Here is a 12833-nt window from a genome sequence, read left to right as displayed (position 1 = left end):
TAATCTGGTTCTGTTTTGTAATTAATATTTTAATTAGAGTGTTTATTGGTTGGGGGGTGGGTTCTACTAATTGTTTATTATTAATTTGTACCCAAAGACCATTAATTATTAACCACAAATCATGTACGACTGATAAGCTATGCGTAGCTAATAAATTAAGTACTTTTTGTTTTACATAAAACATGAAAACAGTAATAGTATAATGAATTCAACAGCTTTTTGGTAGTATTTTTTCGTATAATTTCTCATGTGTTGCCCAAATTGGCAAATTAGTCATTGAAAAAATAATAAATTTCTAAATAAATAATCAATGTTGTATACAGTACACCCACAAATCATTTTGTCTACTCTTTATTTGCAGTGACTTTCTTATCCCTCTCAATCATTCCACTCATCTTCTTCAATTTCCGTTTTCGGCCTTACGCGCTTAAGCTTTAGTATGAACAGCGAAACAGGCAAATCTTTCTTACTTTTGGCTCTGTCAGTTTATTTTCGCTATTCCTCCGATTGATAGACGAGAAACTGCAAGAAAAGTTTTTCTCCGAAGATTTTGTCTCCAAACTGTGTGGAATTTTTTTTTTTGCTTTCTTTTGCAGTGATTGAGTTTTTAGGCAACGTTCCCTTGCTGCAGAGATTACCGAGTTCTGTGTTCAAGAGAATCGCTGATGTTGTAAAATTTAAGCACTTTGGTAATTTATGAAGTTCTGATCCGAATTCAGTTAAATGAAATTTTTTCGATCTGAATTTTCATTTGATCTACGTGACTGCATATATTTTGTCTTTGATTTGCTTTATACGCTACCAAACAGAATCTTTCATCAGGTTAAATCGAACTGCAATGAAATATATTAAAACTGATTACTTACTGGATTTGCTTAAAATAATTTGCGTTGCAGAGAAAGGAGATTATGTCGTTCGGGAAGGAGAAGTTGGAGACGGTATCTATTTCGTATGGGAAGGAGAGGTCTGGTTTTTCTATTTTCATCTCCCCCCTATTTTAAGTACATTTTTATTCCTTCCGTTAGGTTGTTACTTTCAGTTATTTATTTGCTTTTCAAAAATTATTCAAAGATGGATGCAATATAAATATATATTGACGATGAGGAAATAGCTAAAATTGATAATTTTGTATACAAATAAAGTACTATTTGTTTCTAGAAGCAAAAATATGAACCAAATAGAGTCCTTTTTGCTGAGTTTCAATTTTGTGGTTTATAGGCTGAAGTATCTGGATCAGTCCATGCTGAAGAAGAAAACCGACTTGAGTATCAATTGAAACGATATGATTACTTTGGCCATGGTTAAAGCTTCTCTATCTTTCCTCAGTGTTATATTTTTGCAACTTTTGAATATTGACCTGTTTTAGTTTGAAGAGTTTTTGTGTGTGCATTCTTTGTGATCGATCTTATATGAACAAGAACCGCCTAAAATCAACTAATGATGGAGGAATTAGTCCTAAATTGAATATAATTGAGCTTGCTTTTGCAGTTAATCCTGAATCAGTTCACGTGGCAGATATAATTGCCTTAACTAAGGTAGAGCTACATATTTCTTTCTTCTTTTGCATAACTTTTCTTGGTTAATTAGAACATTCCAATTTCCAACCACTCAAGCTTATAAAAATATATTTGGTGATAACATGGACTACTTGTTACTACAGCTGACCTGCCTGTTTCTACCTCACGAGCATTGCACTTTGCTTCAGTCAAAATCTATCTGGAGCACAGATAAGACGACGGAGACCTGTGCGCTCGTGGAAGTATATTGCATTTGGAGCCAATAGAAGTATGCTTCTTTCTCTTTTATTTATTCTATTGCCATTAGGAAGAGTGAAGTTTGAGAGTTCGTGTTTTCTTCGTATACTTTTAACTGTGGCAGTTTTCTTTCCTTGTAAAAACATGTTAATAGAGTTGGAAAACAATTGATCTAATTAGGTTCTTCTCATAACCTCTCTACCTAGACCTTTTTTCCCCCTTTTGGTTGTAGTTAAACATATTCCAGGGGATTACTTTGCCAGATGCACCAAAATTTGGGAAGGTCTTTGGAGGACAGTTTGTTGGACAGGCAAGTTTAATCTTCTTCTCTCCTTTATTCACATTGTCGATCCGAAGTTCCTCACATTTACCTCGTATGATAGCATCATTTAATATGCTGCTTTTGTATTTACTTGTGTGCTTGATGCTTGTGATAGTCAATGATATTTAAGCACTGTTGTTTTAGGTGGAGATTATAAGTTTCTATTGGTAGTTTGTGAGGTTAAACGGTGGCCTAATATGTTTTCTGGATTGGTATTGATTTAGACATGAAGTTGCTGGCACTCAAACACTGACTGTCTCAGAGTTTTGAGCAAATGGTAAATGTATTATGCTGTGCCGTCAGTGAATTTATATGGATATATATCTACTTAAATATGGTTGTTGGTATTTAGTTCATAGTGAGGTAGTATGTTTTCTGCATTAAGTGGTTTAATGAACTTGATGGACTTGGTAGTTGTTGTCTTATTTGCTTCCTGTTGATTGTCATGCTGTTTAAACTGAGGTAATTGTTATCCTTTTTTTTGTCATCACTATTCAGGCACTGGCTGCAGCATCAAAAACTGTTGATTCTCTTAAAATTGTCCATAGTTTGCACTCTTATTTTCTTATGGTTGGGGATTTTAATAGTAAGTGCCTTATCTGTGAGCATTATTCAATAAATAGATTCATCATATTTTTCTGGTTTTTAGAAATTTCCTGCGGTTGATATTTTTACTGTTTAACTAAATTTGTGCATGAGTCCTTATAAATGGGTCATTATCCCACATCTTCAATCTTCATAACTGTAACAATTTGAACTATGTCCAATCGAACAAATTTCATTCTTCATTTTCTATCTTCCTGTCATTTGGAAGGAAAGTTAGATAGTGCAAGTAAAGAAAGCAGAAGATATGCCATGACTCATGACCTCAGAGAAATGAATATTAGGTGTCAAAATTGTACAAGTAGATAGAAAAATTATAAACTCATTACCCTCTTTCATTTCTTAAAATGAAAAAAAAATTGCAGTAAGCTGGATAGGCAATTTTGTTTCACTTTTAGCCTCCAAACACTTATTGATTCTGCCCCGTTTCTTAAGAATTTGTCTTAGAAATTATGGTTGGATGAAAGGCTTTGAGTATGCTTTTCTAGCTAGTGTCTGAATTTAATGTATATGTAAATTTGTGAGTAAATTATTTGAACATCTTTCATATAAAAAAAACCAGTACCATGAATAAATCATAGCTTTTACATTGTTTTTGCTTATTGAACTTTTCATGTTAAATCACCAGTTCATCTTGATATTGAAATTAGCAGTTCAAGTGAAAGTTTTCTTAATAGCAAATATTTATATCTGTATTATCTCTGTTCTTTTTTACAGTACCAATAATATATCAAGTTAATCGTCTACGTGATGGTAGAAACTTTGCTACCCGTAGAGTAGATGCAATACAAGAAGGAAACATCGTATTCACACTATTAGCTTCTTTTCAGGTGTGATTTGCCTTCTCATTTTATTTTTGAAGGTTCCAATCTAGCTTTTTAGTTCTTCAATTATTGGCTCATTCAGTTTTTCGCGTGAGCTTGAGTGTTAAACAAATTTTGACAGGTTTGTAGAACCGTTATGTTAAAGCATGTATCTGCGAAGAACTATTATGATCCACTTTTCACCTTCATGGGATAGTCAGTTTCTGTTATACTATTACTATCTGTAGATTGATATCGATGGGATAAAATATTTTGACTGATGCCTTTAAAGAACATTAAATATAAGTAGATCTGTTTAACATCCCTTATTCTGTTCTTTTATGGGAGGTTCTAAGAATGGTAGAATTTTTGGATTCTGGGATAGTTTACTAAAAAATGCTACATATTACTATCAAAGCATAAGACAGCAAGTTGAATTTTCCCTTTTTAGCTTGTTAAATATACATTTTTAGTTGTGGAGTTGGTGTTTGATAATGATGATATATGCTATAGTATTTTATCCAGCAGCCATTTTCTCTATTTACTTCTTTTTGTACTGGTTTGTTGGTGTAATAGCATGTCAGGCTCCCATTAGTTTACTGAAGTTCCTGATTTGTTGTAATATGTGATTACTGCTGAATGGATACTTGTAGCATCTCAGACTACTTGCACTTTTTGCCTGTGTTGATTTTCCAGAAAGAAGAAGAAGGGTTTGATCATCAAGAAGCAATGATGCCATCTGTGCCAGCTCCAGACAGGGTAACTAATACATGCTTAAGTTAACATTTCCAGTCATTTGCTGTGGTGGACAAGATAACATTATTGCTCTTTGACATATTGCAGCTTCTGTCATTGGATGAGCTACGAGAGTTACGTCTCACTGATCCCCGTCTTCCTATGTAAGAGTTTTGGTACCCAATTTTATTTATATATATGTAACTTTTTCATGGTTCAAAGCATCAATATGATTTCAAAACATTTGTCTTATCTCATTTATTCTATGTTTACCTGGTTACTTGTTTGTTTTTGTGGTAAAGAAAATTATATTTTCTCATTCTCTGCTGATATATTTTATATAGTATATTTGTATCGTTAGGAACTCATTCAAGTTCAACAGTTTTTTGTTTAATTATTTAACCCCTCCCCAAGAAATGAATGGCAAAAACTTATCTTGTGGGCTAATATTTATATCTTTGTATAGTGTGCTTTTTTTGAGTTTCGCTGTATTATGTGCCATGATTTATATATTTTATTTCAGGAGTTACCGGAAAAAGGTGGCCACAACGAAATTTGTTCCTTGGCCCATAGAGATAAGGTTTTGTGCACCTAATACTAACACAAACCAGACAAAATCTGATCCAAGGTTAGGCAATTTTTCTGGTGTTTCAAAATCTCATATTTTCCAGTTATATGTTAATATGCATCAACCCATTTAGCTGCCACCTTATCATGTTTTTACTCTTAAGTGCTATATCTTATTTGAAAATTATATTTTGCTTTACAGTTTGAGGTATTGGTTTAGAGCCAAAGGAAAACTTTCAGATGATCAAGCTCTGCATAGGTCAGTGATTCTTTTAAATGCCAAATACTTTTCTTTTTGTCTGTATGTATTCCTTACTAGTTTTGGCTGTTCATGACTTAACAAAATACTTGAAACCTTTTCTGCATATAGTGTAGCTTACTTGAGTCTGTTCTGTCCATGCCCATGTGCACACACACATCCTTTCCAGTTTCCCATCTTGGCAGAGAATTATAAGCATATGGCAACAATCGTGTATGTATATAGATTGGGGGTGTAGCTTAGACTTTATTATCTTTTATTCAGTTTATGTGGTTTTCTTTTTACAGATGTGTAGTGGCCTTTGCTTCAGATCTGATATTTAGTGCTGTCAGTTTGAATCCACACCGCAGAAAGGGTTTTAAGTCAGCTTCCCTTAGCCTGGACCACTCGTAAGCATCTGCTATAATCTGCATCATATCAACATTATTCTAATCGTCTGTGGGTCACAGTCCCACAACCCAAACTTCGTTTTGACATTATTTACTCTTTCCTTCGTGTTTTCCAGGATGTGGTTCCACCGGCATCTTAGGGCTGATGACTGGTTATTGTTTGTGGTAGGTTTAAGATGATGTCTATTTTCACGTATGAATTAGCATTGAAATTTGTTTCACTTTCTTAATGAAATAAAATCGTTAATGGAATCAATGTCATGCAGATTGTTAGTCCTACAGCCAGCGTCACCCGAGGCTTTGTTTCGGGCCAAATGTTCAACAGAAAGGGAGAGGTATTTAGTTTACCCTTCTTTTTCTTTATCTTGTTGTTCCTTCCCTTTTTTATCTTGAGTTGCTTTTCCTTTTTCCGCCAAATCCCATTTTAGTGTTACCAGCCCAATCACCATACTTGTATATGTTGATTTGCAGCTTGTTGTATCATTGACTCAAGAAGCACTGCTTAGGATGGCTAGGCCCCCAAACCCAGCAACTGTCTCAAAGCTTTGAACTATTCTATAGTGTTAATATTTGATGTGTTGAGCTTTATGGTCAAATGTAAGACCTTTTTGTACTAAGGAATAGGTTCCGAGTTTTCTAGCATTTTATAAGTTCTTAATCCGGATAGTTGCTTCATAGCATTTTGGTGGAAAGACACCACACTAAACCCTAGCGTGGACTCTTCCACATAAAAAAAAGCCTCCTCTGTATTAAGATAAAACTCTCTTTCATCCTGCAGTAACAAGCTTGTAGGATGTTTTTTAAGTATGGGGAAAGCCTCCCACACCTGAATATCCTTCTGTCACATATTAACCTTTCAGTCAACAACTGCTGACTCTGCCACCCCAAACCCTCTTTGACGGGTCCTGCAGTTGTAGATGGGACACTTTATGTTGTCTATGAGATTTTTGGAAATTTAATGATGTGCCAGAAGGATATTAGGGCATAGGTGGCTATTTGGAGGCTTCCCCATACATAGAACACCACCACCCTACAAGCTTGTTGCTGTTGGAAAGAACTTTTATCTCGTAAGGATGGGGGGGGGGTGTAGCAGAGTAATAGTTGATGTTAGCACTGCAGGCAATATGAAAGGGATGATGGCGAGTGCTTATGTACCAGCACTCACTGCAAATGATGAGGTTATTATAAGCTGTAAACATTTCACTGCAAATGGTAGATTATTGTAACTTGTAAATGTTTGGCCATCTGAAAACATTGATTGGGCTTGGATATCTTCTAATGCTATACAACACCTTTCAGTTTTTAGCATTCATGAATTATTTTGGGGATTGATATTAGTTATGATAATTGCTATGGTAGTAGTGGCTGTTTAATTAGCAGATTTGAAATTCGGAAAGACTCATTCCCATTTGATGATTACCATTTGATAGCTGAATCTGCAAAAGAATTACGACTTATTTTGTTCACATTTTGGGAATGATTATGGAATATCCATAAGTCTGCACAATCTTTTTTTATATGTTTGGATGATCGTGCTTAGTACATTTTTTTTTCTTCAAGCAGTTGTATATTTTCTTACATCCTCCGCTCTGTATAAAATTGAAATCTTAAGTCAATTACGGGGAGAGATTTGTCAATCCCGATTAGACAAACCGTGAAAAGTTTACTGACTAATGTGTGAAAGAATTATGGGAATCTGTTGGAGAGTTGAAGGAAGAAGGCACAGGATATGAGTTGTTAGAATTAACGAGGAAGGTTGTTAAATAGTTGGTAAAAAATGGTGTAAAGGCTATTAAGTCAGTTACTGAATTGACACATTATCAATAATTCATTTCATGTAATTGTTCTAGTATATAACTTGTAATGACTGAATTAAAGGTTAATTACTTAAAAAAGTTTTTTCCCTTCCTATTTCTTTCCCATCTATTAAATTGGTATTAGAGTTAAGTTTATGGAATTAAGGTTGAAGTCACAGGATCACGTGACATATAAAGGTTAGAAGAAATTATCTGCAAACTATCCAACAATAAACAAGGTCAAGATACCAAGAAAAGGTTCTTACAAACCTTACAAGTGGCACCACTTCTTTGAATGTGTAGCAAGCTCAGATCATGATTCAGTTGCAACATCCCAAAGCCCCAACCGCTCCAAGAGATCATTATTTCTCAACTAGACAGTTAAAGATAGGCTTCCATGAGTTTAATGGTAATAACCTTAAAGGTTAGTTCAAGATCCATCAATTCTTTAATGTTGACCAAACACCAGAGGAGAACAAGGTTAAATTGATGGTCATTAATTTGGAAAGGAAGACCCTCGATTGGCACGGTAGTTAAGTCACGTACAAGAGTGGCTGAGTAACTACATGGGAGAGGCCTACGTGCAAGCCTTGGAGGAAAGATTTGATGACAAGAATTTTGGAGATCCAATACTTGAGTTACTGAATCTGAAACAAACGGGTATGATCTCTGAACACCGAGATCAATTTAAACCTTAGCTTGAAAGAGTTGGAAGTGATAATTAATTTATTCTTGAAGAGCCTCAAGATTACCGTACAACAATATGCGAGGATGTTTATGCCTAAAACATAGCATAGTTTAGTTTAGAAATTCATTTCTACCCTTTAAATTTGCACCATTTATATACTCTCAAATCCCCGTTCGTTTTCCCACGTTCTTTCTCTGACATTTATCTCTTCCATTTTTTCCTCGATCCTATTTTTTTTTTACCCGTTTAAACGTTTAATTACAGTGTTCTCTTACTCTCTTTTGCAGTTCCCAATTCTTTCAAGGAAGCAATTGCCATAACTAATCTTACATCACTGCAACATTTGGACTGAAACTAGTCCTTTGTCAATTCAGTTTTCTCTATCTTTTTAAATATTTTAAGAAAAACGGAAACCATAGACATACAATGCTCCTTAATAATAATAAAAAAATTAGCATATCAATACAGTGATGCCCCCATTTGTAGATTTATCAACCGAGACATTGTAGTACAGACTGCAGACAAGGAAATCAATGCTTTTCAAGTAATTTACAGTACATCTCCAAGGGTTAGAAAATAAAACTACCTAATTCAATTACCCTCTTTTCTTCCAAAACCTGTAGATGCATTAATGAATCCACCGTTTCCATCTTCTGTCAATTATATGAATCATCAGGCCTCCATTGATGAACCGGGATATTACAGATCAACCTTCATTTGATGAACAACTTATCCTCTTTTTGAAAGCAGGATGTATAACGCTATCGCCAGAATCTAGCTCCTCTATCCTGGAAATACACTCTTTCATTCGATTCACGAGGACTGGCATTGCCGAAATGTTACTTGAAATTTTTTCTTTAAGCAGCTGTATCTTCTCTTTCGTCCTTTTCTCAGTATCTAATTCTCTATCTTCTGAATCTATAAAAATCAAAATCTTAGTCAATTATCAAGAGGGATTATTCAATCCCGATTTCACAAACCCCTAAAAAGTTTACGGACCTACCTGGATTACGCTCTCCGGATGATCCAGCTTCATCGATGCCGGAGAAGTCGGGTGCTTGAGAAGAAAGAACTGAAGCTAGAGTGGTCTTAAGTTGATCTGGAATAGCGGATCTGTATTCTAGAATCTTCTCCGCCATTTTCTTCACATCTGATTCCAACTCCTCCAAGTCCTCTTCGGAGTCAGGCTCCGACTCAGCTCGTCGACTGTCGACGCCGGTCTCAAGGGACATGGATCAAAGGCGACGGTTTGAAATTGCTTGTTTTGTTTTTCTTCTGGAAGGACGTTAGGGTTTTGAAATTTGAGAACTCGAATCGAGCTTAGACGGAAGTCTTGTCAGTTTTAGAGGTATTCTTTTTCCCTTTCTGTTCTGATTTCTCTCTCGAAAATTAAAATGTGACAATTTTATGAAAAGTGACGTCGTATTAGGCTTGGTTCACTTACGAAATTTAAAGCCCCTATTACGCCGTTTTTCTCTCATTCCTACCCGCCAGAATAAAATTTTAGATGCAAAATTGCCTGAAGAACCAAAATCAAGACAGGAAAAAAGGAAAGGAAATCAAAGTCATCATCCTTTTTTTTTTTTGTTTTTCTTAGTAACCAAACAGAAAAATTCATAGAGTGGAAACCACTTCTTGTCAAGTTCAAGTTCTTTTACTCTTTCGATCCTTTCAAGTTTCAACAACTCGGGCTATCACTTCTGCTATCACGACGGAAAGTTTCAGGCCATCTGCTCCTTGAACGGTAAATTCAATCTTTTTGAAAGACTATATAACCCTAGGTGCTACTTTTATTTATTTATTTATCAAATTATAAGGATTCTCTTTTGGAACAGACACATGACATCAGAAAGTTGTTCAGGGATAAGGAGGGTGGTCCATATTAGTAGATCATTGATAAATTTCCACTCCAAAATATTTTTTTCTCGTAATTCAGCATACACTAGTCTGCATTTGGGTTATGTTTACTTAGTGTTGGGATCATTGCCATTGGATCCTGCAATGAGCTAAATATTTTAAACTTTTGCAGAGGCATGAATAATATCTCCACAAGCTGTAGGAAACTACATCTTCCAGCTTGAAATACTTCTAAAAGAACATTATATATAGGCGGGAAACAGCTGAAAAAGTTGCAGACAAATGGGCACATGAGGATTTATTCAATGCTAGCTCTCGCTTCATACATATACCCTGAACCAGGCAAAATTTGACTTCTCTTGGCTTACTTTCTTGATTTGCCACTTCGTGTTTTTGTAAAAATCAAAATGAAAATGTCATTGCATATGATAAAAAGTATACTTGAGAATCCAAGAAAATTTTCATCAAGCATTTCCATAGAATTCAACCATGGGGAAAGAGAAAGAGAAGCAACCCACAACTTGGGGGTAGTTAATGCATATCATTAGGCATCAATTAGTTGGTTACATGTTTAGAAACTAGCACTTGGAAGCTGACATGTGATATCTTGGTCCATAAGAAATTGCCGGAATTCTAGAACCATTCTCTATAAGTTGCAGAAGGAAACAGTAAGTCAATAAGAAGCTAATTTATTTTCTATTTATCAGAAAATTGTGTACAATATACATAGATATTCTATGATTATCATTTCTTTATGCATCATTTAACTATACTTTTGTACATCTAGATTCCAGATAGCAAAAGGCAAAGACCAATGTGAAAAACATTTCACAATAAGCACAGCCTTCGGCAATTACCCTGTTTACACTATGTGTTGGGGCAACCATTAGGTGAATGTTTGTAAGAATGCCTCTTTCTTTTCCCCTTTAACATCGCTTGAATATCCTTCTCTGTTGCTATCGCTTCTTTTATATTGTTCTGCGTTACGATGCAGAGCTCATCAAGGGCTAACATTGGAAATGGCTCCTCAATAAGAACACCAACCTGCGACATGAAAGAAACTTTTAAAGATCAAAGATGCGCACAAAAATAAAATAAAACATAGTCCGATCTTATGGGGTTAACTCTGGAAAAAAGATGCATACTTCTTCTATGCAGAACAAGGAAGCAGCACTGATGAAAGTAGCAGGAACAACAATCCAATGGCAATCATCCCAGAGTATGATAGGAAGAGTGAGATGCCATAGGACCAAAAACCTTGATGTCAACCGAGTGTATGATAGAGGGATAGGAATCCCCATGAGTTGTTCACATACACCAATTCCTTCATGGAAACATGATATCTTTGACTCCTGGAATGAAATGAGATCATAAGATTACTGCAATCTAAAAAAGAAAGAGATGGTTATCTTTTTTCAAATTTTTATTGGTGAAATCTAAAGATCAAATGGTCCAAGAAGGGAGATACCAACATAGTTCTCTTTGATTCTTCCAAATTCAGCAGTTGAAGGCTTTGAGAAATGAACTCGATTATGCAGCGTGGCCGATGCTTTGAGTTCAGTATCAACGCTAAATCATCTACTTCAAGCAAATTTTGAAGATCTCTGCCAATATCCGAGCCATACATGACATGACACTGCAAAAACGCCATTAACCATTGATCACTACCTACCTTCATACAGTACGTTCAATTTTCTAAATCACACTCACCTTAAGTGCAACAGGAAAAGCCATAATGTATTGCAAGAGAGCAGCTTTGATGGACTGATCATCAGCCGAATTGTCGACCCCAGCAATTACCTGCCTAGCGAAATCATTTGTACCAGCAATTACCTTAGTCCATGCCTTCCTTCCCTCTTCATACCTTGAATAGGAGGCCTCGGTTCTAAAAACCAACAGCAAAGCCAATGCAGGCGCTGTCAACTGATAAGGCAACGAAGAAGCTCTCAGAACTGGGAAAAAGCCAGGGAACCAATGCAAATCCACGGCAGTGTTGTACAAGGCAATGACAATAGCTACTGAAGTGAAGGCTAAAACAGGAGGAACCAATGATAAGATGACACGCGACTGTAAACTGGAAAGTAGATGTCGAAGGTGACGTAGTGAACTTCTATGATGAACCCATTTCTCGTGGTTGTAAAGAGCGCGATTTTGTTGCATTCCACGCTCTTGAATACGATCAGCCCAGTCTGGGATAGCACGGAGGAGGGTGATAAGATTAAAGGTTTTAGGGGCGGTGGTGGGCTTGGAGCTTGGCGGCGGCGGTTGGGAAGCAGAGAAAAGGATTTTGAAAGAAGGTGGTCGCTTGAATTTGGCAGGAAGTGAGGAGTTGGAGTGAAAGTGGAGGAAGGGTTTGGAGGTAAAGCTGGAAGAGAGGGAGAGCTTTGGAGAGTTGGGAGATTGAGCCATTATAGTCAGGGTTCGGACATGTTACTCTGTTGTTAGGGCTTCCAAAGGAGAAAGAAGTGTGAAAAAAATGAAGAGAGGTGCCAACTGCCAACCAAGGAGTAGGTAAGTTTAAGACATAAGTGGGTGTTGTTTCAATGTTTGTGAAGGACATCGATACACATGTTCAGGATTTTATTCGGATAAATCCTTAACAGTAAACACTTCTTTAAGAATTTGTGTCGTGTCACGGCTCTTGTGGATATTCGCCTAAACAACGCAAGTATGTGAGAATTTTTACTTACCTGCTATGAAAGATAATACATGTTTCAATTACTAAAATTAGTATAAATATTAGCAGTGAACATTAAGAAAAATAATCAGGGACTGTCATTGAACTTTTTTTTTTTTAAATTTTTCTGTCTTCAAAAGATCTATATACACACTGAAATATATATAATGCCCTAAATATTTTATTTTAAGAGGTAGATAAAAATTAAAAATTTTCTGAGTCACCAAACAAAACACGTCCGAGATCTGATTAGGTAAGGTAAAGTAAGGTAAATGAGAAGAGAGGAGAGGAGATGTTGGAAAGGTAAGTGAGACCGAGGTTGTTTTTTTGGTGATTTTTTTTTGATAAATATTAAATTATACATAAATTATAGTTTAATGTCT

General features: G+C 35.7%; 2 protein-coding genes, 1 long non-coding RNA gene and 1 pseudogene across 5 annotated transcripts; 2 read left to right on the top strand and 2 right to left on the bottom strand.

Annotated features, from left to right (window-relative positions):
• The first annotated feature begins 209 nt into the window (after positions 1-209).
• Positions 210-6740, top strand: LOC107911512 (acyl-CoA thioesterase 2-like; annotated as a pseudogene).
• Positions 6741-8334: 1594 nt separating this feature from the next.
• LOC107911514 (uncharacterized) lies at positions 8335-9264 on the bottom strand. The gene is made up of 2 exons (XM_016839343.2): positions 8920-9264; positions 8335-8834 (listed from the first exon to the last, which is right to left on the bottom strand). The coding sequence occupies exons 1-2, from the start codon at positions 9146-9148 to the stop codon at positions 8623-8625; spliced, it is 441 nt and encodes a 146-aa protein (XP_016694832.1). The 5' UTR covers positions 9149-9264; the 3' UTR covers positions 8335-8622.
• Positions 9077-10902, top strand: LOC107911515 (uncharacterized). The gene is made up of 4 exons (XR_001687913.2): positions 9077-9264; positions 9514-9660; positions 9946-10663; positions 10768-10902. It is a non-coding gene; the product is annotated as an uncharacterized lncRNA (long non-coding RNA).
• On the bottom strand, positions 10447-12490 carry LOC107911513 (UPF0187 protein At3g61320, chloroplastic). Of its 3 annotated transcripts, none has more exons than XR_005921024.1 (4): positions 11484-12490; positions 11246-11409; positions 10919-11125; positions 10447-10817 (listed from the first exon to the last, which is right to left on the bottom strand). XR_005921024.1 is itself a non-coding variant. In XM_016839342.2 (4 exons), exons 1-4 carry the CDS (start codon positions 12180-12182, stop codon positions 10641-10643), a joined length of 1251 nt encoding a protein of 416 aa, XP_016694831.1. In that variant the 5' UTR covers positions 12183-12490; the 3' UTR covers positions 10447-10640. The 3 variants fall into 3 exon arrangements, 2 of the variants coding, with proteins under 2 accessions (XP_016694831.1, XP_040961807.1); XM_016839342.2 differs by having other exon boundaries at positions 11242-11409; XM_041105873.1 differs by having other exon boundaries at positions 10447-11125.
• Positions 12491-12833: the final 343 nt, after the last annotated feature.

Source organism: Gossypium hirsutum, chromosome D11, assembly GCF_007990345.1.
Source record: "Gossypium hirsutum isolate 1008001.06 chromosome D11, Gossypium_hirsutum_v2.1, whole genome shotgun sequence".
Taxonomy (NCBI): domain Eukaryota; kingdom Viridiplantae; phylum Streptophyta; class Magnoliopsida; order Malvales; family Malvaceae; genus Gossypium; species Gossypium hirsutum.
This window is presented reverse-complemented; position numbering and strand designations above follow the sequence as displayed.

Coding starts and splice junctions, on each gene's coding strand:
- LOC107911514 (XM_016839343.2), bottom strand. CDS start 9,148: ATGTCCCTTGAGACCGGCGTCGACAGTCGACGAGCTGAGTCGGAGCCT. Junction 8,835..8,919: donor ATCCGGAGAGCGTAATCCAG/GTAGGTCCGTAA, acceptor TGATTTTTATAG/ATTCAGAAGATAGAGAATTA.
- LOC107911513 (XM_016839342.2), bottom strand. CDS start 12,182: ATGGCTCAATCTCCCAACTCTCCAAAGCTCTCCCTCTCTTCCAGCTTT. Junction 11,410..11,483: donor CTTTTCCTGTTGCACTTAAG/GTGAGTGTGATT, acceptor GCGTTTTTGCAG/TGTCATGTCATGTATGGCTC. Junction 11,126..11,241: donor AATCAAAGAGAACTATGTTG/GTATCTCCCTTC, acceptor ATTTCATTCCAG/GAGTCAAAGATATCATGTTT.